The 22,688-nt window shown below is 54.4% G+C and overlaps 1 protein-coding gene across 2 annotated transcripts in view; it reads right to left on the minus strand.

Annotated features, from left to right (window-relative positions):
• The window catches only part of PPP2R2B (protein phosphatase 2 regulatory subunit Bbeta), a 53,623-nt gene extending 32,070 nt beyond the window's left edge, over window positions 1–21,553 (minus strand). The window contains exons 1-2 of one of the 2 annotated variants that reach the window (XM_083872125.1): window positions 21,446–21,553; window positions 21,233–21,310 (exon numbers count right to left, since the gene is read on the minus strand). In XM_083872125.1, coding sequence (XP_083728251.1) covers window positions 21,233–21,310; window positions 21,446–21,455 — 88 coding nt within the window. In that variant the 5' untranslated portion in view covers window positions 21,456–21,553. Of the gene's footprint in view, window positions 1–6,646; window positions 6,766–21,232; window positions 21,311–21,445 lie in introns of those variants that run through there. The other variant, XM_083872126.1, reaches the window with a different exon arrangement.
• Window positions 21,554–22,688: the final 1,135 nt, after the last annotated feature.

The raw sequence follows: 22,688 nt of genomic DNA on the forward strand, positions 1-22,688 counted from the left end.
GATCTGGAGCTGCAGTGAGGGCTGTGCTGCTGGAGGCTTAAGCAGGTAAAGGCTGAAAACCAAACCAGTCAAACCCCAGTCAAACCACACAGGCCCTGCCCCATCCCTGGGCAGAGAGGGCGACCCTTTCCCCTCCAGAAATCAGGTGCATAATCCATCAGAGAAAAACAACCACCAGTGCTGCCCTCAATGGAGACATTGGCCCCGACAGCCCAGTCACACCTTTCCTGGGAGGATGGCAGGGAGGTGACCTGGGGACAGCATTCCTGACAGAGACAAACAACACGTCCACACGTCCAGCCTCCGGTGCCCAAGTGCTCGGACAGGTGGCCAAGGTGGCATCTCACCCTTTCCCAGAGTGCTGGAGTCAGCCCAGGGCAGTTCTGGGTTCGCTGTGCCCCCCCTGCCCCTCTCCAGGGCAGGGCAATCCCCGGCTCATGGGGATTTTGGGGATGCTGCAAAGAGCTCGGGTGGGGATTTTGGGGATGCTGCAAAGAGCGCGGGTGGGGATTTTGGGGATGCTGCAAAGAGCTCAAGTGCCGCTGCCCAGGGCTATGAGATGCCCGGCAGTGACAGCAGCTCTGCACAGGGATGCTGGTGAGAACTCTGTGGGTGCTCTGGTCAGCTCCAGCTGTGCAGCAGCTGCACGGCCCTGCCTGCCCGGCCCCGGTGGGTCCCGCACCGCCCGAGCCCCGCGCCCCCCGCCCGCAGCCGGGCCTTTGTGCCGGCTCAGCGCATCTCCGCAGCCGCGCCGCCGCCCTGGGGAGCAGCGGGGGGAGCACTCGCTATTTTTAGGCTGCTTGATCAGCATCCTGCCGGGTCAACGCGCCTGGGCTCCGCTGGGTGTGCGGGCTCAGCGAGCCGAGCCTCTGACACACCCGTCACCAAGGGAGGGACAGACACACCTCTGACCGCGCCCAGGGGAGGGACAGACACACCTCTGACCATGAGAGGCACAGACACACCTCTCACTGTGCCCACAGGAGGCACAGACACACCTCTCACCGCGCCCAGGGGAGGCACAGACACACCTCTCCCCGGGCTCACAGGAGGCACAGACACACCTCTCCCCGGGCTCACAGGAGGCACCGGCTCCCACAGCAGCAGCAGTGCCAAGTGATCCAGAGGATGCCACGTATATTCCCAAAGGATTTATTCCCCCAGCCAATCACTGACGAGCAAGTGTGGATTCAATGATCTTGGAGGTCTTTTTCAGCCCTAATGATTCTATGACTAAGCCTGCTGGCAGGGGTACACCTCTGCTCCAGCTTGCAGAGTTCAGGAAGCCGATGATTACCTGGTCTGCCAGGGCATTAAGCCCTTCCAACTTCTGACCTTCCGGGCACCAGATCTCACCAGATCTTTTGGGAGGAGGCGTCAGGGGTTTGGCACAGCCCAGCAGAGTCCTGTTCCCACAGGCAGCCACAGGGGCAGCTGCTGGGTCAGACTGGAGCACATCCAGCCCAGCAGACAACAGGCAATGCACAAACAGCAACCGTGCAACGTCTCCACTAATAATATTCCACCCTCTGCAATGCACAGCTCAGGGGGCTCATGAACCAGAGATGGTGTCTCTGCATTAAATAAACCTTCACCAGGTCCCTCAATTCTATTTCAAAGGCTGATGATGGGGCCGTTCTGCCTGGCACCCCGAGGATCACCCTGTGAGCACCCACAGCACAGCACAGGCTCCTGGGCTTGAGGTCCTGAGCAGTGCTGGGCTCCACCTGCTGCAGCTGCTCCCCACAACACAGAGACCCCACAGCCACACGGGGTAACTCCAGACCCCTCCATTGGTGCCTGCTGGGAGTGACCCAGCTTCCCCCAGCACTGGAGAGGGAACAGTTTGGCTCTTGCACAGAGTTGAGCAGACAGAGACAGACGTGAGCCATCACCAGTGAGCAGCACCCTCCCCACAGTTCATCTGCAGTGAGTCAGGCACATCATTACCTGCTCCCAGTGCTCTCAGTAATCTCTAGATTACAGAGTCCCTAGGCACATCTATTCTCTCATTAATCTGTAGATTAAAGTGTCCCCAAATCGGCTTTGACGTGGAGCACTGCAAACAGTTGAGTTATGCTGGATTTCTGCAGCAGTCCCCTGTTGGGTGGGAGGAGACATGTCTGTGGGTCAGCCCCACCCAGGGGGAGCACAGCCCCAGGAAGAGGAAGGGACCTCTAAACACAGTCCATGTGTATAAATAAAAAGCAGAAAGGATGGGACTGTGTTTTGTAGCCAAAGTACTCATGTGACAAAACAACTTCACAGAGGTTCCCGGATTAATTAAATCTCAATCCAGATGATCTCCAAACAACAACTTGCATCGTTTGCCACAACAGAAACACCCAACAGCTCTTGGCCTGACCCAGCACTGGGAAATGCCTCACTTGGTGCTTTCCTGGAGACCACATGCAGATTTTTAAAAAAGCAACCACTGTACCACAGAGAGCTTGAGGAAAACTTCCCTGGCATCAGGGCAGAGAGGCACCTTCCTGCAGCACAGTGGCAGGGTAGATACTGGCAGGATGGGAATGACTGAGAGGCTGACAGAGGGTTACAGAGGGAGTAACAAGATTAAATCAGGAAAAGGAAATAAAGGCTTAGTGATAGATTTCTCAACAGCAAAACCTATTCGGTTTGGGAAACACTCCCTCAGGAGATTAAAGACTTGCAGGGGCATCAGCCAGACCCGGGGAAGGGGTGCAGGGAGCAGCCAGGCAGTGGCCCAGGAGTGGCTGCAGGTGTCATGACTGTCCTGCCCTGCAGGAGGGCAGGGCACATCCCCAAGGCCATGCAGCCCTAGCAGGGCCAGCCTCCTGCCCTCAGGGGAGAAGGTCCCTTGGCAGAGCCATTGGGAAACAGTGACATCCCTGTCCACCAGTGCTCCTCCTGCCAATGCCCTGCTGGAACTGGTGGGTGCCAGGGCTGGGCCATCCTGTGCCACCACAGCCACTGCTGGGCCTGGGACCTGTGCACGGTGTTAATGGCCAAGCACACACCCAAAATCACACCCCACTTAGAGAGGCTCCTGCTGGCGCCTCCCAGGGCAGGTCCCGGGGTGCAGGGCCCCACCACGCCCTGGAGGAGCTCCTGTCTGCTGGAACACAGCAGTGGGAAGGGCTGTGTCTGCACTCCTCATGCCAAAGGGTGACTCTGCTATGGCTGGTGTGGGGCCAAGGCCCGTGGGCTCTCCACACCAACCCCAGGACATCCAGCAACATCAGGAGGGAGCAGGGACAGGGCTGGAGAGGTGAATTCCATCCCAAGAGCCAGGTGCCTGTGAGAAGATGGGCTGTGCTGCTGGCTGAGCTCACAGGTAGGGGACAGGACAGGCAGTGCCAGCCTGGCCCTGGCCCAGCCAGCCCTGCCCCCAGAGCCCCCTGCCCCAGGAGGGACCCCCAGGCCAGCCTGGTGCTCAGCACCCCTCCCTCCTCAGAGGTACCTGCAGCAGGGCAGGTGTGCACAGACAGGGAGGACCAACACGAGCCATTGTCCCACTGGGATGAGCCATGAGTGAGCTCCCGGCCCACCTGACCCTGCTGGGCACACAGGCTGGGTAGGGCCCATGCAAGGCTCATGGAAAGGGTCATTCATGTCATTCCTCTCTTGTTTGGAGCTATTTACCCAACTGGCAGCCCCTGCAAGGACTCTGAGACACGCCAGGTGAGCAGCACTGCTGCACTGAACAGCTGACACCCACAGCCTGAAGCCTAAAGGAGACAGGCATTTTGTGTCCAGCTGCAGGAATGGCCCAACCTGGGGCAGGGGGATGAAGGACCCTCAAGGCCACATCTCCCACAAGCACATCTCCAGGTGGAAGCTGCTCCGATGGTTGTTTGTATTCAAATGTCTCAATTTGTCCTACTTTTGGCTGGGCACCGAGCAGAATTGCCAATGAAGATAGATTTATGCAAAACAAGAAAAAAAAAATCAATCATATTTTCTGGGCATTTTTCACGTGAGATCTGCCGTTCTGCAGGTGAGCTGGCATTGCCCTGGGACCCCCCGGCCCTGTCCCTGTGCCCCTGTGACACGGCTGGGGACGTGGGCTGCACCTCAGCACCTCCCGAATCAGCACCAGGGCCCCGTTTCTCCCCAGCAATACTCGGAGCTGCACGAGAACAAGGCATTCAAACGTGCACTTGTGAAATACCATCCTCACCCCACATTTGCATGAAAATACCAGACCTATTTAAGTGACAACGACACTTCACTAAAGCAAATTACATAACCCAGCTATTTCCCTCAGCTGACACACCAGAGACACCTTCATTTCCAAACCAAGTCTGCACTCGCTGCACAGCGTTTGGAAGGATTTTCGGGTTTTTTTTAGCCAGATACCACAGCGGTTTAGGCACATGCTGTTTCCACATGTAGAAAAAAAAAAATAAAACTGAATTATCTAATTTTTTTATCTTAGCAGAGTCTACCATTTCAAAGCGCCGTCAGCCTCCCTCCAGCAGAACCACTGCATGGAGCCAGGAGTTGTATACAGCACCAAGTGAAGGGAAACTCCAGCGGATACAGAGCCATTAAATGCCCTCCTGTACTTCCCCCTGCCCCGCCACCAGCAGGGATCACCGGCTGGTTCAGTTATCTGCTGCACAAACGCCTCTCTCTGTCTCATTTCCACCGAGAGGATTGCTGTGGTTCTCTAGCACGACGCTCAAGGTTCTTCTGAAAATGCCGGCAAACATCACAGATCACAGACTGGATCTCAGCACTGAAAACCCCCAGCCTCCCCAGTGTCTCCCGCAGAAACCACTGTGGGCTCATCCCAGCCCTCCACCCTGCCCCACCAGGAGACCTGAGTTCCCAGCAGGTCACAACGAGGTGGCTGCAGCTCCATTTTACATCTGCTGGCTGTTGCAGCTGCCTCTTGGAATGCAGCAACAGCAAATCCATCCTTCAGAGAGCACAGCACATGGCGATGATGTGAGCCAGACAACCGGGAGGTGTGAGAGCTCAGCCCTGGCCACAGCACCCTCCTGGAAGCTCTGGATCACACCTCCCCTCCCAGCAGAGACGCCCCATCCGTGTGGTGGGGCCTCCACAGGTCCATCCCTCAGGCCACAGCAGGTCTGTCCATTCCCCAGCCCACAGCAGGTCTGTCCACTCCCCAGCCCCACAGCAGGTCTGTCCACTCCCCAGCCCCACAGCAGGTCTGTCCACTCCCCACCCCACAGCTGCCCCCACAGCTGCCCCCACAGCAAGTCCAGCTGTGTGACACACCCAGGGAGATCAGCAGGGCCAGGGGTGCCCAGGACAGCCCTCCCCAGCCCCTGGGGGCTGTCACCTGAGCCTCGTGTTCCAGCCACACACAAACAACACCAACAGCCATTTCTTTGGCTCACCAGGTACCCAAAGCTTCCCATTACTACACCAAACCAAAGATTCCCCACTAGATAAACCCTCCTTTGGCCATGTGACAAAATTCCCAAAGTCGGGCTTCCTCTGAGTCTCATGAGGATGACACAGTAGGGAAAAGCCTCTTTGGCTACTAATGGAGCTATAAATAAGCCTGCCCAGACTCTGGTGTGGAGCCTGGTTTTGGAAGCCTCGCTGAAGGCATCAGTGCTCCCAGAAAGGGTGGAGGGTTCAGTTCTGCTGAACACCAGCTGCACTTCACTCCTGGAGCCAGAGAGCCAGGGGAGGTTGTGGCAGGGCTGATGTGAGGTTGACAGCTCCTCGGCTACCAGGGAAGACAGCAGAGCCAACAGCAGCTCCATCGCCATCCCTCCTCCAGCCCTGGCTGGTGGAGCTGCCTTTGTGGCGGCTGCAGCATCCTGTGCGGGCTGAGCTCCTGCTCTGCTGCCGGGACCGAGCACGGCCACACCATCCCCTCTGCTCCCGAGCCCTTATGGGAAACCACCTCCAAACGCACCACGAGCCCCGCCAGGGCTGTGACATTATCCATTATCCGTGTCCAGCAGCCCTGGCCTCTCCCTTCACCTGCACCGCCCGCTCGGGGTTCATACACCTTCCTGAGCGGCTGGTGGAGAGAACAGCCCCGAGAGAGCAGCTCCAGACGAGCCCCGCACCGGCGTGTGCCGTATTCCCGCACACCCAGCGCGGCCCCGGCCACCTGCAGCGCCGCGCCCGCCCTCAGGGGCCGAGGAGCCGCTCTCCGGCCGCGGCCGCCGCCCGCATCGCTCCGGCCCCGGGAGCTCCGCACCCGCCGGCCCCGGGCCCCGCTCCGGTGGGGAAGGGCCCCCGGAGGGGTCGCGGCTCCCCCTTCTCCCGGAGCCGGGGAGCGGGGGGCTCCCGGAGGGGCCCGGCGGGGCTGGGGGCTCCGCAGCAGGGCGGGAGGGCGATGATGATGCTCCGGCAGCCCCGGGCGGGAGATGGGGGCGGCTCTCGGGGCCGCGGCTCAGCCGCCCCCGCCCCGCCGAGACCCCCGCCCGGCCCCGGGGAGCCCACCCGGCGGCACCCGGCGCTGCTGAGTCACCGGAGCGGCTCCGCAGGGAGCCCCGGGCCGGGCGGTGGGGTGGCCGGGCCGGGCGGGGCGGCGGGGCCGGTCCCGGGGGGACCCGGGGGGGCGCGGGGCGATCGCGGCGGGGCGGGCGGGGGCCGGGGCCGGGGCCGGGGCCGCTGCGGGGCGGCCTCACCTGCTGCGGGCGGGCCGGGGGCCGCGGGCCGGGCTCACCTTCCGTGGCATAGCTGTGGTCTCGCAGGAAACTGCTGCTGATCTTGCGGGTCTCAGCGTCCTCCTCCATTGACGGCGGGCAGGCGGGCGCGGGGCGTCAGCAGCCGCAGCCGCGGATCCATCATCCCCCCCCGCGCCCTGCTCCGCGGCGGCGGCCGCCAAATGCGGCGGGGGGGGCGCAGGGGCGGCGGGGCCCGGTGGCTCCTCCCCTACGGCACCGACCGGCACCGCGCGGGCGGGCGGAGCGCTCCGCGGCCCCGGGCACGGCACCGGGCACGGTCCTGCTGGGAGACGCACCTGCCCCAGAACAGTCCTGCCCCAGAACAGTCCTGCCCCACGGGGATGCTCCTGCCCGGGGATGCTCCTGCCCAGGGGATGCTCCCACCACGGGGATGCTCCTGCCCCAGAACAGTCCTGCCCCAGAACACTCCCGCCCGGGGATGCTCCTGCCGGGGGATGCTCCCACCACGGGGATGCTCCCACCACGGGGATGCTCCTGCCGCACGGGGAGGCTCCTACCCAGGGAGGCTCCTACCCGGGGATGCTCCTGCCGGGGGATGTTCCTGTCGGGGGATGTTCGTGCCCGGGGAGGCTCCTGCCCGGGGGATGCTCCTACCCTGGGATGCTCCTGCCCGGGATGCTCCTGCCGCACGGGGATGCTCCCGCCCGGAGGATGCTCCTGCCCCAGAACACTCCTGCCGCACGGGGATGCTCCTACCCGGGGATGCTCCTGCTCGGGGAATAGTCCTGCCTGCCCCGGGACGCTCCTGCCGCGGGACGCTCTCACACCTGGTGACGCACCTGCCCGGGGATTGCTCCTTCCTGCCAAGGGGGTCACCGGCCCTGGTGGACACCCCTGTCCCTGGGGAAGCTCCTGCAGCCTCAGGCAGAAGAACTGCTGCTCCCTGACCTGCCCGCCCCAAACACAAGGTCCCGGCCCAGAGCTGAGGGCAGAGCCCTTTTGGCAGAGGCAGAGCACATGAACGCCGGGTGTCCCGGGACGGGGGGCACTAAGGGCCATGGAGGAGGCCACGCCCGCAGGGCCAAGGAGGTGCGTGCCCACGGGAACTTGGCCAGGCTCACCCTGCCTGGACTTTGGAAGGGGTAGGAATGTCCAGTGGAGGGATTGGTGGCATCCAGAGAAGAGAATGACACAAGGGCTCTGGGGGAAGGGAGGGCTTTCCTGTTCAGGGCACATCTCTGAAAGGGCAGGCTGTATTCCAGACTCATCTGGTGCACACCAAAGGGAAACAATTGCCCACTGGAAGGTTTTTGTGTCTTGGTAGAGCCCAGGAAGAAGCCTTGGCACTGGCTGAGCCACTGGCAGACACAGGGAGGAAAGTCACAGGGGGCAACTTCCCTCAACTCCAGCACCTGAAGCTGGAAGTAAAACCCAACCAGAGCATCACGGCACAAGAAATCCCCAGCCAGGCAGCAATGGGCACTCTGGGCAGCAGAGAGAGGAGAGCCACTACTCCCCACTGCCACACCTGACCCACAGTGTCCCCTCTGTCCCCACACTCCCCTCCCCAGCAGCTGCTGAAGGGAAACAGGTGCACAGACACAGCCTGGGCTCTGACCCGAGCCTGCACCCCACTGCACCCCACAGCACCCCATTGCACCCCACTGCACCCTACAGCACCCCACTGCACCCCACTGCACCCCACTGCACCCCACAGCACCCCACAACACCCCACTGCACCCCACAGCACCTTACAGCACCCCACTGCACCCCACTGCACCCCACTGCACCCCACTGCACCCCACAGCACCCTACAGCACCCCACTGCACCCCACTGCACCCCACTGCACCCCACAGCACCTTACAGCACCCCACTGCACCCCACAGCACCCCACAGCACCCCACAGCACCCCACAACACCCCACTGCACCCCACAGCACCCTACAGCACCCCACAGCACCCCGCAGCACCCCACTGCACCCCACAGCACCCCACTGCTCCATACTGCTGTCAGGACTTGACAGTCCAGGGCCACATCAGCAGAGAGTGCAAATGATACTGGAGCAGGAGGACGCAGAGGGAGTGAACAAAGATGGTGGATAACATTGTAAATACAGTGGTGCACTGCAGTTTGATTTCCTCTCCCAACTGCAGTATCATAATTAAAATCTCATTGGGAAGGTGCAAGATTTTACTGCCTGTATTATTATCCTTCTGGGACTCACTACCTGCTTGGGTGCTGGTTGTTCCAGGGGAAGCACAGGAGAGAGCACCTCTGAGCCTGAGGGCTCAAGGACTCCAGTACATCCAGTATGTACATTATTGCACAGCATGTTCCACACCTGGGTTGCACACCCAGCACACCAGCACACCCAGAACACCCAGCAGACCACTACAAGCACCACACACCTTTTGGAGGAGCGTGTGGATACTCTCAGACAAGAGGCAAGAGAGGGAAGGCTTGTTCTACCCACTGTGACCTTATGAGGAAAGGTGAATTCCCAGCCCCAGAGCTGCCTGCCTCCCCAGGATGTTTTCTGACACGCTGTCACATAGAGGCTGATACAAGACATTGTAAAACTACACCTTGGAGAACTCTGGCTCTTACTCATATGCACATATAACGTCAGGATTTGTCAGCCAACCACATCACGTCACAGGCCACTCATTAATACAGGGATTACTAATGTGACAAGCCAGAATCATTCATCAGACAGGCATAAGCCTGAAGTCCCCGTGCCCAAGCCTTCACTGAATTATCCTGGAATGTGAGTTACTCGCTATAGTCACCAGGCACATTTTTAAGTCAAGAAAACACGTTGTATTTGAGGCTGAGGTTGGTCTTGGCTGCAGTGGGTGAGAGCCACAGGTGAGTCTGAATTAACCCCCTGTGAAAAGGCACAGACCTGGCCATGGCTCCGTGGCACAGCACACATGTGCTGACCAAAGCTCTCTCCTGCAGGCTGAAGAGAACCACAGCACCAACATCACACTTTAGAAATAATTTTTGTGTTGCTGGCAGCTCCTCACACATGAGACAGCACAGGGGACCAGACCCCAACACACCACAGGACGTGGAACTGCTGCTGCTCTGGGCAAGCCAGCTGACAGCTCTGCGTGTGGTGTTCTGTCTCCCGAGGGAAGGACATGGACCTCCCGCAGGGGAAGAGAGATGGAAAATAAAAATTAAACCACACCACAACACTATCCCCAGGAAACTGGGTTCCCTCTGTCTAAAGCTACACTCACCTGCAGGTGTCCTGTACAAGGCAAGAGCAGCTTCAGACAAGAGAAATAAAGACAGATTTTGAATAAGCAGTTGTTACCATATCACCTCCTCCCATCAGACCCCAGGTGCCAAACCCCAGGCCAAAGGCAATGCCCTGAAATTCATAAACACAACCAGTGACCTCCTTCCCTTCCTTTTCAGTAGACACCACCTCCAGTGTATTTTCATTTTAACAAGCCAAGCCCCTTCTCCTTTATTAAGTAGCAAAAAATCATTCACCCATTGTGCATGAATTATACTTATTCATAAGTTCTGCAAAGTTTCTCAATACACTGTATCATTTAAACAGATTCAGAAGGCACCTGTTTGTTATGCAACACACACAAGAGCTGCATCATGAAATCCATTTATTCTCAGCTTTTTAAAATCCAGGAACAAGCCTTTACAATAACTAAAAGCATTAGCTGTCCTAAGCAGGAATCCATTTGCAGATTAAATTCACCAAAGGTCAGCTTGTAGCTGTCACAGTTTCCCAAACCCCCAGGTGTCTGCCATGTTCTGTACTTTGACATCTCCTGAAGAGCCAGGACACTTTCCACTCCAGTGATTTCTGCTTCAATTAGAGAGGCTGAAGAGTTCAATGCTCAGCTTTCTGTGGGATCTAAACAGCGTGTGAAGAATAATTGAATCAAACTTCCAATTTTACGCTCAGTACAGAACTTCCTTCACAGCATTTATTTTACTCTCCCATCCACGAGCACTAGATCTATTTTCCTAATTACTGGTTTGGGTTAGAACAATACCCTCAACTTTTAACCATTAAATATAGGTAACAAAAAATTTCTTTTAAACTTGTAAGAATTATTTCTCTTGGTTACCTGATGGTTAGCTCAGTGCCCTCAGTGGGGCACCAGCTCACTGGGTGGGGCCAGGGGTCACCTGTGTGGAGAAGGAGCTGGTGACAGCACATGGCACAGGGCACAGGGGACAGGGCTGGCAGGGAGAGCCCCAGGGTCCTGTGCTCTGCCTGCCACAGCTCTGTGAGCAGCACAGCCCCCTGAAGCTGTGGGTGGACACTGCTGCCCCCTCTGTCCCTTCCCGTGGGTGGAACATCCCCCTGTTCCAGGGCAGGACAGGGAACTGCTCCCTGGCAGCAGGACATACTCTCACTCTGCAGCATCTCAGCCTTGTACTCTGATCAAACCATGGACCAGTGCAGGTGGTGGCCACTTCCACATGCACTGACCAGGTCTGAGATGCTTTAACTGAAAGCCCATCTCTGGTGAGGAAGGGAAAACAGAGTTTTCATGACACCCCTCAGCATCTCATCTCAGAGCCAGCACCTGGTCTTTGATCTGGGTGAAGGTCGTGGCACACAATTAGTATTCTGAGAAGGAGAGTACTTAAAGCCCTTGCACAATTCCTCCTATCATGTCCAGTGCTCCAAGTCCTTCAGCTCACAGATTCCAGTAGTGAGAGCACTTTAGCTTCACAAATCTGAAGAGCTAATTATGCAGCAAAAATGGGGTAATTACACTCCTATTCTCCACTTATAATTGGTGTCAGCCACCTGGGCTGGTGGCTGGCTGGCTCGTGTTTAAGGGGCAACTCTAAAGGGAAATTCTGTCTCAGGGCAGAGCCCCCCGTGCTGCACACCCTGCAGGAACCCAGAGCTTCTCACCATCCCCAGTGCTGAGCACACCCAACGCCTCAGGCACAGGTTCCCTGGGATGGCCACAGACACAGACACCATGTCAGGGATCTTGGTCTCCAGGGAACCACAGAAAACTGAGTCCTTCACAGCCAGTTTATAAATATTGTGCCCAGAGAGACTGGTGCTCCTCTCTTCCAGCCTAGGAGGGGCAAGGCTCAGGAAGGGCACCAGCCAACAAAGCCCATTCCCATCCAGCCGTGAAGGGACAGGCACAGAGGGTGAACCCTCTCTGGATGAACACTCCCATGGTCAATGCCTCGTGCAGGACCATCCCCTGTCCCTGCAGAAAATGTGCTGGGCACTGTGTGGTCTTCAGGGAATGCCTACAACCCCCACCAGATATTCATACCCTCACTGAGCCCCTGTGCACACTCTGCTGTGCTCTGGAGCCCTACCTTTGTGCTCTGCAGAGCAGCAAGAGCTGACTGTGGTTTCACTGCACTAAGTCAATTTGCTCTTCACATTTTCTCCTGTAAGTCACATCCCATAAGCAAGCTGGGGAAGCCGTAATCCACATCTGTGATGAAGTCCCAACCATACGAGCCTTAATTAGCATGACTTGAGGAAGGCAAATAATTCACCAGATTAAACCAAGATCAAGAAAATTGGGAAGCCAGGTTGCATGCAGAGGAAAAGCTGCAGCCCTCTTCTTCCCAAATGGTGGAGAAAAAGAGTTGGGACCTCGGGGCAGAAAAGGGAAGAATCAGTTCATTGAATGCAAAGTAGGTGAAGACTTCTGCCTCCCAAAGGTCAAATGATAAATTGATCTACTTGGCCTTGACCCCTGCAGGGCCATTACAGGTGCTGGTACAAGCTGTACATGATTAACAGAGCACCAGTAACGAGCACTGCCACACACCCAGCCCAGCTCGGGGACCTGCTGCTCCCCAGGGCTTTCCCTCCTGCCTTCAATTACACCAGCCAGCTTCTGCTGCATTTTACCAGCCCTTTCTTCACATGAAGTCTTTCCCTACAGAACATTTTATGCCAGGCTTTAGAAAAGCCCAGACATCTTCCTGTTCCTCAGATTTCTCCTGTAATTCCCCAGCCACACAATATAATGCACCTGTGCAACAGCAGCATAAACCTGGTGCTTCCAGGAAAAACTTGCCATTAATTATTTCTTATTCTATTCTACAGGTGATCCTGCCATAACATACTTATTTCCTCTATATTATTACTCAGTTATACTATTGCTAAATACACTGCAGAACACATACAATACTCCAAGAATGGAACGAGGCACAGAATATTTCATGAGGGTCTGAGACATCAATGTCTTTTAAAGGATACAGTCTGAACAGTTTGTCACATGTTCCTCACATCAGAGCTATAATTAGCTTAAATACTTACACAGTAAATAGGATTTGCCACTTCTGAAGATTAAGGCCACATGCTTCAGCACTGGAGCATCTGAACCAGTGTAGTACAGTCCACACTAAGGAATAAGTTTTTACTTGAAAACAGCTACTCTGAGCACTGCTGCAGTTGAGGCCTGTGTGTGTTGGTGTTTTCTCTGCTCCTCTGGGATTGGGTTTTACCTGGAGTAACAAACTCCACCACAGGTGACAGTGGAAGGCCAAAACTGACAGGCCTCTTCAGCCACGGGGCAGGGAGAGCTCCCAGGAACAGCCGAGAGAAACTTTCTCTTCTGTGTGCAGCCTTCACACTTGTTTACACAAGTGTGTAAACTTGTGTAAACACAATCATGATTCCCACTTTTGGAGATCTGCACAGGGAAGGTGGGATGACAGTATCCCAGGAGGACAGAAATGTGCTGGAAGAACACTGCACTGGCAGGATAAACATAGAGGATGGCCTGGGACATGGGCACAGTCTGGGCTTTCCTCACACCAAGGGGAGACCAGCCTTTAACAAAACATAAACCCATTCTTTTCTACCAAAGAATCTTCATGAAGTACAGCTCAGGGGAGGGGAAAAAGAAAAACAAGAGACACCACAGGGAGCCTTAAAAGTTTCCCTGACTTCTCAGAATGCCAACGCTGTAAAACTAATATTTGTATGTCAGTAATATTTACATATAATCTACCTCATGCCATTTGGAAAAATAAACCTGGAAAACTGTTAATTAATAAAAGATATCACGTCTTATTAGCGTTCATATAGTAATTATGAAAATCACATATCCATCTGTTAAGCAGTCGGCAAACAAGACAAACGACTGTGTTATGTTAAACAGATTATAAAACGCCTGGGGGAAGGAAATCTAATAGCCCCGACCCAGCCATGAATCAAGCAGCAGCACATGGGCTCCAGCACAGAGGAGCACACACGTGCCTTCCCTGAGACTTTTTCCTGAATTACAGATAACAACACCAGCAATGAGGTCAGTAGGACATTAGAAGTCTACATTGAAATGTGATGATGTGATCGTTAAGATTTTATTGTCCTTTAACAGAAATTGCTTCCTAAAACAGACAACTCCTCCCCCAGATATGAGAGTGGAACAATATGCAAAGTAACATTAAATCCAATTGCCCTCATAAACATGGGAATACAGCTACTTTAGTCCAATTGAATGAACAAAACTGATTCAATTCCTGTTATGTTCGCGAGTGATTTCTGAACATTTAAAGGGAGAAACATCCGTGCATGGAGAATAATTGATTAATTAGCATGAACACTGTCAATGCACCCATGTGGGCTGTGGGCACAGCACAGCCCATGGAATGCTGCACACCCATCCTTGATGTGCTCAGCCCTTCCACTCCAACTGCCATAACCCACAAGAAAGAGTCACTTTTCATCCTGCTGACTGCAGAGTCTGTTTTATCCACCACCATCATACACATCTTTTACCACCAGGCTTTGACAAAGAGGCTTGGGTGCCTTCATTTTCCTGAGACCCAAATTTACGGGAACAGAATGTCAAAGATGCAACAGCAAGGTTCCCTTCATTCCTGCCCTCCCTCCAAAAATGTGTGTCAGAAAAATATGGGCATGACAGTCCATGAGAAACATTCTCCGTGGCCTTCACAGACTCACAGGTGAAAACTCATCAGTGTGAATTTTATGGCTTTTAAGTTTCGACAGCACAGGGAGTGACACCAGGCACAGCAAACCTGCAGTACCTTTCATCTCAAGGACAACCACCCTTGAGAAATTACAAAGCCAGCACAAAAAGAACAAGAGGATTTCTGGGCAGCCCAAGCAGCGGGGGACTGTAATTCTGCAGGCAATGCCTTTGCTGTGCAGCTGTGCATGTGCTGAGGGCACAGAACCCTCAGAGAAGGCACAGAAACCCACGGGGGCTCTGACAGACACACTTTCCATGCAGAGTCTTTCCTGTTTCCAGAAGAAACCAAGCCAAAAGTTGCACTGTTGTGCAACCCTGCACAGAAAGGAGAACAGCAGCCAGCAGCACTGGAAAGGAGCAGGGCCAAAAACCGCTGATGAAGTCCACAGGAGCTGGTAAGAACTCACTAATGTAAGTGAGTTAATTATAGTGCTGAGTGTGCATTGCTGGGACAAGAGGTGGCCGTGGCCGCAGCCAGCTGAGCGCTCCCAGCCACACGCTGCGAGAGGAAACACAGAAAACAGAGTGCTGAGCTGCACACTGGAAAATGTATCACTAAATGACATGAACTTGCATTTGAAAGGAACTGCTGATTGTGAATAAATCCACCATATGGCTTTACAAAGCCGAGAGTGTGTTTATTTCCCAAATATAGCCAAATCAGCCCCTGACAGCCTGGTTTTCTTTTATAATCCATGTCAGAAAATTATTTGGAGTGTAGTATCAAAGAGGGTTTGTTGGGTGACTGGTGTAACATGAGGAGTTCACAGTAAGGGCAGCATCTCATGTGCACAGCTCCACCACAGCAACATATTTAAGAAATTTCTGAGGCCTTTTTGGTGACCTTGTTTTGCAAAGCTGCCTGCAGGGGAAAAAAAAGAAAAAAAAAGAAAAAAAAAAAAAAAAAAGGTTAATCTCAAACTATCTGGGATTTTTTATGTTTTCATTGAGTCCCCTGTGTGACCCTTCGTGTGACCTGTGACATTGCTGGGTGGACTTGGTAGGGATGGCACCAAACCCAAGGGGCTGCAGGCTGTCACTGGCTGTTTCCCATCTGGTTTATTGAGCCAGTACAGCAGCTCAGCACATCCCTGGGTCTGACCAGAGACACTGAGCTGTGCCTGGGGCTGTGTCAAAGGCAGCCCATGGTGCTGGGGAAACAGCCCCCCTTGGCTCCGGCCTGGGCAGGAGAACAGTTTCAGCAATTCCACCAAAATACAAAGCTACCTGTGGCAGGGACAGCAGAGACAATTTCCCTGTTCCTTGTATTGGCAGGTCATCCCGGCCACACCTCACTCACCATCCTGCCTTCCCCACAAGGGCATTAAAATAACTCCATTTAAAGGCAGGCGCAGCCCGGGATCCGCTCTGAGGCTCAGCCCCCGCCAGCTGCTCTCCCCTCTCACTCTGAAGCGTTTCCCTGCAACCTCCAGCAGGTCCCTCCCGAGTGGGAGGGATGACAGAAGGCACCTTTGTGCTGATTTAAGCACTGACTAAATATAGACCGGAGGGGAACGCTGGGAAGCTGCAGCTGAGCCCATCTGTAGTGAGCAAAACACAGCCAGGGAATGGAAATATCTCCAGAGATGTCTTGGAAATGCGCACATAATTCGGCTTATGCTTTTGTTGGAGCCGCTCGACATGGAAAACTGCAGGAGTGTGAGCTCAGGGAGCCTTAGAGGGCGATGGTCACCCGGGAATGGGATCAGAGGGAGGATCAGAGGGAGAGTGTGGGGAGCAGCACCCGGCACAGACCGGGGCAGAGGAAAAATAATTTCCAAAATCCTCCAACGCCAGGATGGAGCGTTCACAACTAAAAGTATTTTCGACACAAAAATCCCTCAGCGACGTTTTATATTATTAAAGACGAGGCTCGTCTCGCGGGCGGGGCCGGCGGGGCGGGGCCGGGCAGGGGCGGGGCCGGCGGGGCGGGGCCGCAGGGGCGGGGCCGGCGGGGCGGGGCCGCAGGGGCGGGGCCGCAGGGGCGGGGCCGCAGGGGCGGGGCCGCAGGGGCGGGGCCGCAGGGGCGGGGCCGCAGGGGCGGGGCCGCAGGGGCGGGGCCGCAGGGGCGGGGCCGCAGGGGCGGGGCCGCAGGGGCGGGGCCGCAGGGGCGGGGCCGCAGGGGCGGGGCCGCAGGGGCGGTAGCGGATTGTTCCCGGTGTATATTTGAGCAGAGATTTCAGTCCTGCCCTGTCCGGACATCTCCCCACAGGGGGAGTTTCTCTCCTGCAAACAAGTAATTCCTCATTTGTTTTTTAAAAATAAAATCCGCAGGTTCGAGGCCTGGAGGAAAGCCCCAGCCCAGGCCGCACACGGCGCCCTCAGGGATTGACTTAAACAAACCCCAAGCAACTCTTGTGCCCCCCCGGCAGAGCTGATTGAGAGACACCATTTCAACCGTGTTTAATCACAACTTTTAAGGCTCCAACTTGAATTAGGACTTCTGTAAACTCAATTTCTGTGGGTTTCCCTCCAGAGCCATAAGGACTCCCATGAAGTTTGCAGCTGCTGGTGCCTGATTAACTCGGGTTGGATCCACTGGGAAATAATTCGCCAGGTAAATAAACCCACTTGTGGGAAATGCAGCAAGAACAGGGCTGAGGAGCTGGTGGTAAGTGTAACAATCATCATTAAAACAAACACGGAGTCTCCGGATCAGAAAATTGACTGGTTTAGGTTCTCTCCAGGTGAAGGATTTGGTGTCAGGGCTGTCCTGCATGGGGACAGGGTTTTTTTCTGTGGCAGGACTGAGGCAGCACTGTGGGGAGCAGCATCCCGGCACAGACTGGGGGAGAAGAAGAATAATTTCCAAAATTATTGGGGCCTGTCAAAATAATTTCCAAAATTATTGTGGCCTGTCAGCCCCAGCCAGCTGCCCCCTCACTGCCCCACCCCACTGCCGGGCTGGCACCAGGGCCCAGGAGCTTTAGGCACATTTTAAACCCAAGCAGAATTTCCTTCCCGTTAATTGTCCCGTCCTGCTGCTCCCGCTGAAGCCTGACCACTGTGGGTGCCCAGGGGGGGATCTGCTGTCTGGAGCACATCAGGAAATAATTATTGCTTTTTACATGCATCACTCAAAAAATATTTCAAAGGCCAAAAGCTTGGCCTGGAGGTGTCCCTGAGGTGAAGGGCTTAGTTTGAAGGTGCCTCTGGCTGAGCTTTCATCCTAAAGACCCCCCCAAAGCCAACCATGTGGCTTCAGGGCACCTTTGGGCTCAGCTTTAGTGTCAGCTCTGCCATAACTGAACATCCTGGCCTTCACCTCACCTCCACTGGAACCTCCCCAAGTTCTGGTTCAGAGCCCAGACACAAACTGAGAGGTGCTGAAAACCAGGAAATTCTGAAATGCCTCAGAGAAAACAAACAAAGTTACCTCAGGGGTGCTGGAACCAGGCACTGCTCCCCTCTTTGGGGCATTGGTGAGCCAGGGCACTACAATACAAACATCCTGGGAATTAACTGAACTTTCAAACGGGAGAAGACACAGGCACCACTCAAAGGATGAGGAGGAGCTGCTGTGACTTATCGAGCCGTCCCCAGCTCTGACACCCCCGCCCCCCGGGGATGGACCCGCAGGGACGGGGCTCCTTCTCCCCCGCGAGAGCCCCCGGAGCCCTCGGCACACACCGCCCTGCTCTGCACTCCCGCCCAGAAAACGCCAAGCTGAGACACCGCTGAGAACGTTCCCTCTCCCCAAACCGCTGCAGAGACCTGGGGACGCTCTGCCGGCGGCGGGCAGGGCTCGGCTGGCCGGGGGCGGGATTCTCCCATTTCCTCGGGAATCTCCGGAGGCATTTAAGGGGGACATCCACAAACCGCACACTCCTGGAGCGGAGCGGCCTCATCCCCGCGGCTCCCGCGGCTCCCGGGGCTCCCGGGGCTCCCCCCGCGCCCCGCGCACCTCCCGCGGCCCCCGGCGGAGCGGAGCGCGCCCCGCGCCCGGAGCAGGAGCGGGAGGTACCGGAGAAGCGTCTCCTCCTCCGCGCCGGGCCGGGCACCCACCGCCACCGGCGGGGCCAGGGAGCTGCGGCGCGGGGACGGCCGGTCCTGCCGCTGCCGGGCCCCGGAGAGCCCCGAGAGCCCCGGAGAGCCCCGGAGAGCCCCGAGAGAGCCCCGAGAGCCCCGAGAGCCCCGGAGAGCCCCGGAGAGCCCCGGAGAGCCCCGAGAGCCCCGAGAGCCCCGAGAGCCCCGGAGAGCCCCGGAGAGCCCCGCGGAGCCCCGGAGAGCCCCGGAGAGCCCCGGAGAGCCCCGGAGAGCCCCGGAGAGCCCCGGAGAGCCCCGGAGAGCCCCGGAGAGCCCGGCCCGGCCCCGGAGCGCTGGGTAAGCCCGTCCCGCCCGCGAACACCCCCCGGCGGGGAGCGCAGAGGCCTCCCCGGCCCCGCTCCACCGCAGGGCCCCGGTACCGAGCCGGGAGCGCATCCCGGGACCGCCGGGCCCCAGGGACGGACACCGGAGCCGAGATTACCGAGCGAGCCCGCCCCGCCCCGCACCCGCCGCCAGGAGAGTTCACCTCTTGCCTTCCCGCTAGTTCCTCTCTACAGCAGACTCCTAATTATCGCTATATATTTATATATATATATATATATATATATATCGCTATCAGGCAAGATCCCCAAAGCCGTTTGGCAGCACGGAAATGATGCTCAAAGCACCGTGATGTGACAAGGGCAGTCAGCGACACCACGCACTTCACGTTTAACACTGAAATCAGTGTCCGGGCAGCTGGAGGATGTCCCGGGCCTCCCCCCTGTGCACAAGGGAGCTCATTCATCCCCACAACTGCCCAGTTAGGGGATCCATTGCCCCCCTGGTTCCATCGGGACAGGGACCACGGGCTGTGACACCCTTCTCCAAGTTAGAGCAATGAACAAGGAAAGAACAAAATGAGGTGGTTTGTGCAGATGTGTTTGTGCATTCTGTGTGGACAAGAGCACACAGTTATCACAAAATTAATGCAGAATTGTTGTTGGCAACGTTTGGAGCATCATTTGAAAGCCAGAGTGACAGAAAGTCCATTCTGCTAAAGGAGGGAGGCTCTACTACAGTCAAAGATGCAGAGCACTGTAATAATAGTAATTGTAATAGTAATTGCAATAACAGTAACATCTCACCTGGTCAGACACAACTGCAGCCTTCCTAATCACTAAAGAAATCACACTGTGCAAGTCCAGGATGGTTGGATGCTACCAAGAGTTCTGAAGGGCAAAAATGTGCTGCAAGGACTGGCACAACAGCAACAGGTTATGGGTAAACTTCTGGTAAAGGCGAGGCACCTGTATTAACACATCTATGACTGAATCCCTGTTGTGTACACACATTATAACCTATGCACATTTACATCCCAACACAGACCAGCACAGAACCAAAGCCCATCCCACACCTAACACTGGTGTGAGTTTCCTCCTCCGCCATGGTCCTGCTGTTTCTGCCTGTTCAGGTGGAAGGCACCCCTGGTATCACCTTCTCATTATTAGTTTTACTGAATACAGCTTTTGAGTATTATTCATCAGGTTTTATTGTTCTGTGGGCCCAGATTACCCCAAGAAAAAAAAATCCCAGGAGTCCTTTTCTGCCATTGTGCCTCTGGATTCATCCACTAAGTCTCCAGTGGTTAAAAAACAAACAAACAAACAAACCAAAACAAAACACAAAACAAAAACAAAACAAAACAAAAACAAAAACAAAAACAAAAACAAAACAAAAAAAAAAACCAAAACCAAAAAACAAAACAACAACAACAAAAAAAAAACAAACCCACACCACAACCAACACTTATAGTCCTCAGCTGATAAATTATTACCTTAAGGAAAGAACAGAAAGCCAGAGAGGCAACCTAACATTTCATTAATCCTAAAGTAGCAAGAAGCAAGTACTCCTGACCAGTTATAATGATCTGCAGATTCTACAGTAAAAGCTCAAAATATTTGTAAATAATTTTGAAAAAAAATCCCAACAAAAAACCTCAGTAAAAAATATTTTTTATTTAATAACTACAGTGATATTTTTCTCCAGAGGTTTAATAAATTGTTAGATATTCTTCTGAGTGTTGTGCCCCCCTGTAGTCTCTAGAGATGACACAGACTAGAGACTGAAACCTCTTCCACAAAAGCAGCACAACAGAACTGCCACTGAAGCAGGACAGGTGACAGTCCAGGCAGAGCTGCATTCCCACCAAAGTCAGAGCCTGGGCTGACTCAGTCCTCTCAGTCTCACAAGATTGTGCTTTTAAAGAAGGCATCACACTTTGTGGACCACAATGAAATAGCAGAAGTGTGTCTAATAGCACATCTCAGTTCCAGAATTGATTCCAGTAAAGGTTATAGTGAGAGAAGCTGTCTCATAATTCCCTGAAAAACTCTGTAAATAACAGCTGAAAACCAAAAGAAAATCTATTTCCAAGGCTATTGATATGATTAAGCTATAATGCCTTCAGATGAATTCTTGGATCAATAGCTAATTTAAGAGGCCCATCTCCTTCAGATGCACGAGCACATAATGAGGGCAGAAACCAAGGAGTGCAGCTCAGCCCTGCACCAGCAGCTCCCAAGAGCTCACAAACCACCTGCCTGCACACCAGCCAGGCCAGATGTAAGTGACCAGTTATTTTTGGCCACAGCAACAAAAGGAAAAATAAAACTTACATTCTGTCACCCCGGTATCTGTAGCTCCTTTCACTTGACTGAAGCACCACAGCACATCCTGCATGAGGCTTCCAAACCCTGCCAGGAAAACACATTCAGAGAGAAGATACAATCACATTGGTACACGGCTTGTCCTTTTTTAAATGAGCACACAGGCACAGATACACACACATACAAGGTGCCATCTCTGCAGGAGGATAAATATCTGCTCACCTGGTGTCATAGCTCCGAGCACAGCACAAATCTAGCCCTGCAGAGCCCCGAGCATCGTCGTGCCTGTGCTGGGATGAATCGCCCCTCTGTTCTCCCCGGGCCATGGCAGGGCTCCGGGGGAGCAGAGCCATCGCAGTCAGGCCCCTGCACATCACTGGCAGCAGCACAGAGTCAGGAGACCCTGCAGTCATGGTCTTTGTCACAGCCTCCCTCCAGCAGAATACTAATGCTCCCAGTCATTTCCAGCACGGCTAAAGAGGGAGTGAAACAGGAAAAAAGAACAACTCCTACTACCACGAGAATTTTTTTTTTCTTTTTTTTTTCTTTTTTTTTTTTTTTTTTTTTTTTTTCACATTTGTGGTCAGTGTAGTTGTGAACTGCTTGGCAATGACCCCAAGCAGCATGGAGCTGCTTTACAATCCATTGTAAAACACTTTCCTCAAAATCTGCCTGCAGTCACAAGTGCCTTATAGCTGCTTTAAAAGATTATTGCAGACATTTCTATTGAAAGGCATATTATTAAGCTGCAGTGCTTTCAACTGTGTTTGCTGCTGCAGCAATACTCCATGTTACAACTCCCTGAGAGAAATTAGGATTTCATCTACCAATGCTCCTTGTTTGCTCGACAGCTCAGCAGAATTTCCCTTTCTGCAACACAGTTTTCACTCTTCCACAAAAAATCCACTGCCTCCAAGGACAACTTGCTTCCTTTCATCCCACCACACATTTTATCTCGAAGAATTTCCAGGCATGAAGAAAGCAGGAAAATGGAGCCATGAGGAACAGTCAATTTCATCATTCACCAGTTTTACACACAGGTTAAACATGTAGCAGAAAATGTTACAGAAAATTTCACAGCAGGCAGGTATGATACCTCACCTGTAATTTTTGGAGCTCTTTCTCTGAGCACACCAGTTCTTGCTTTGAGGATGGAAGTTCACTAAAGAAGTACATGTCTGTGATATTGATGTATAGGAAAATTTTGCCTGCAAGCTTGGTCTCTCTCTTGCCAGCATGCAAACTAAAAGCCTTTTCATTCTAAGAATTTGAAGAACTCATTTTAAAATCAAATATGCCTGGGGAAAGGCTGTGCATGGATATTGATTAGTTTATCTGTACTGAATCCAGCCCTGGGAGTGAACAGGCCCAAATGCTGGGGAAGAATTCTGTCTGAGGTGCACAGGACAAGCCTGGAAGGCTGATGGGAGTGGATGATGTGCCAGTGGATCCTGTCCCAGTGGGA

The sequence above is a fragment of the Zosterops lateralis genome (assembly GCF_965231275.1).
Source record: "Zosterops lateralis genome assembly, chromosome: 14".
NCBI lineage: Eukaryota > Metazoa > Chordata > Aves > Passeriformes > Zosteropidae > Zosterops > Zosterops lateralis.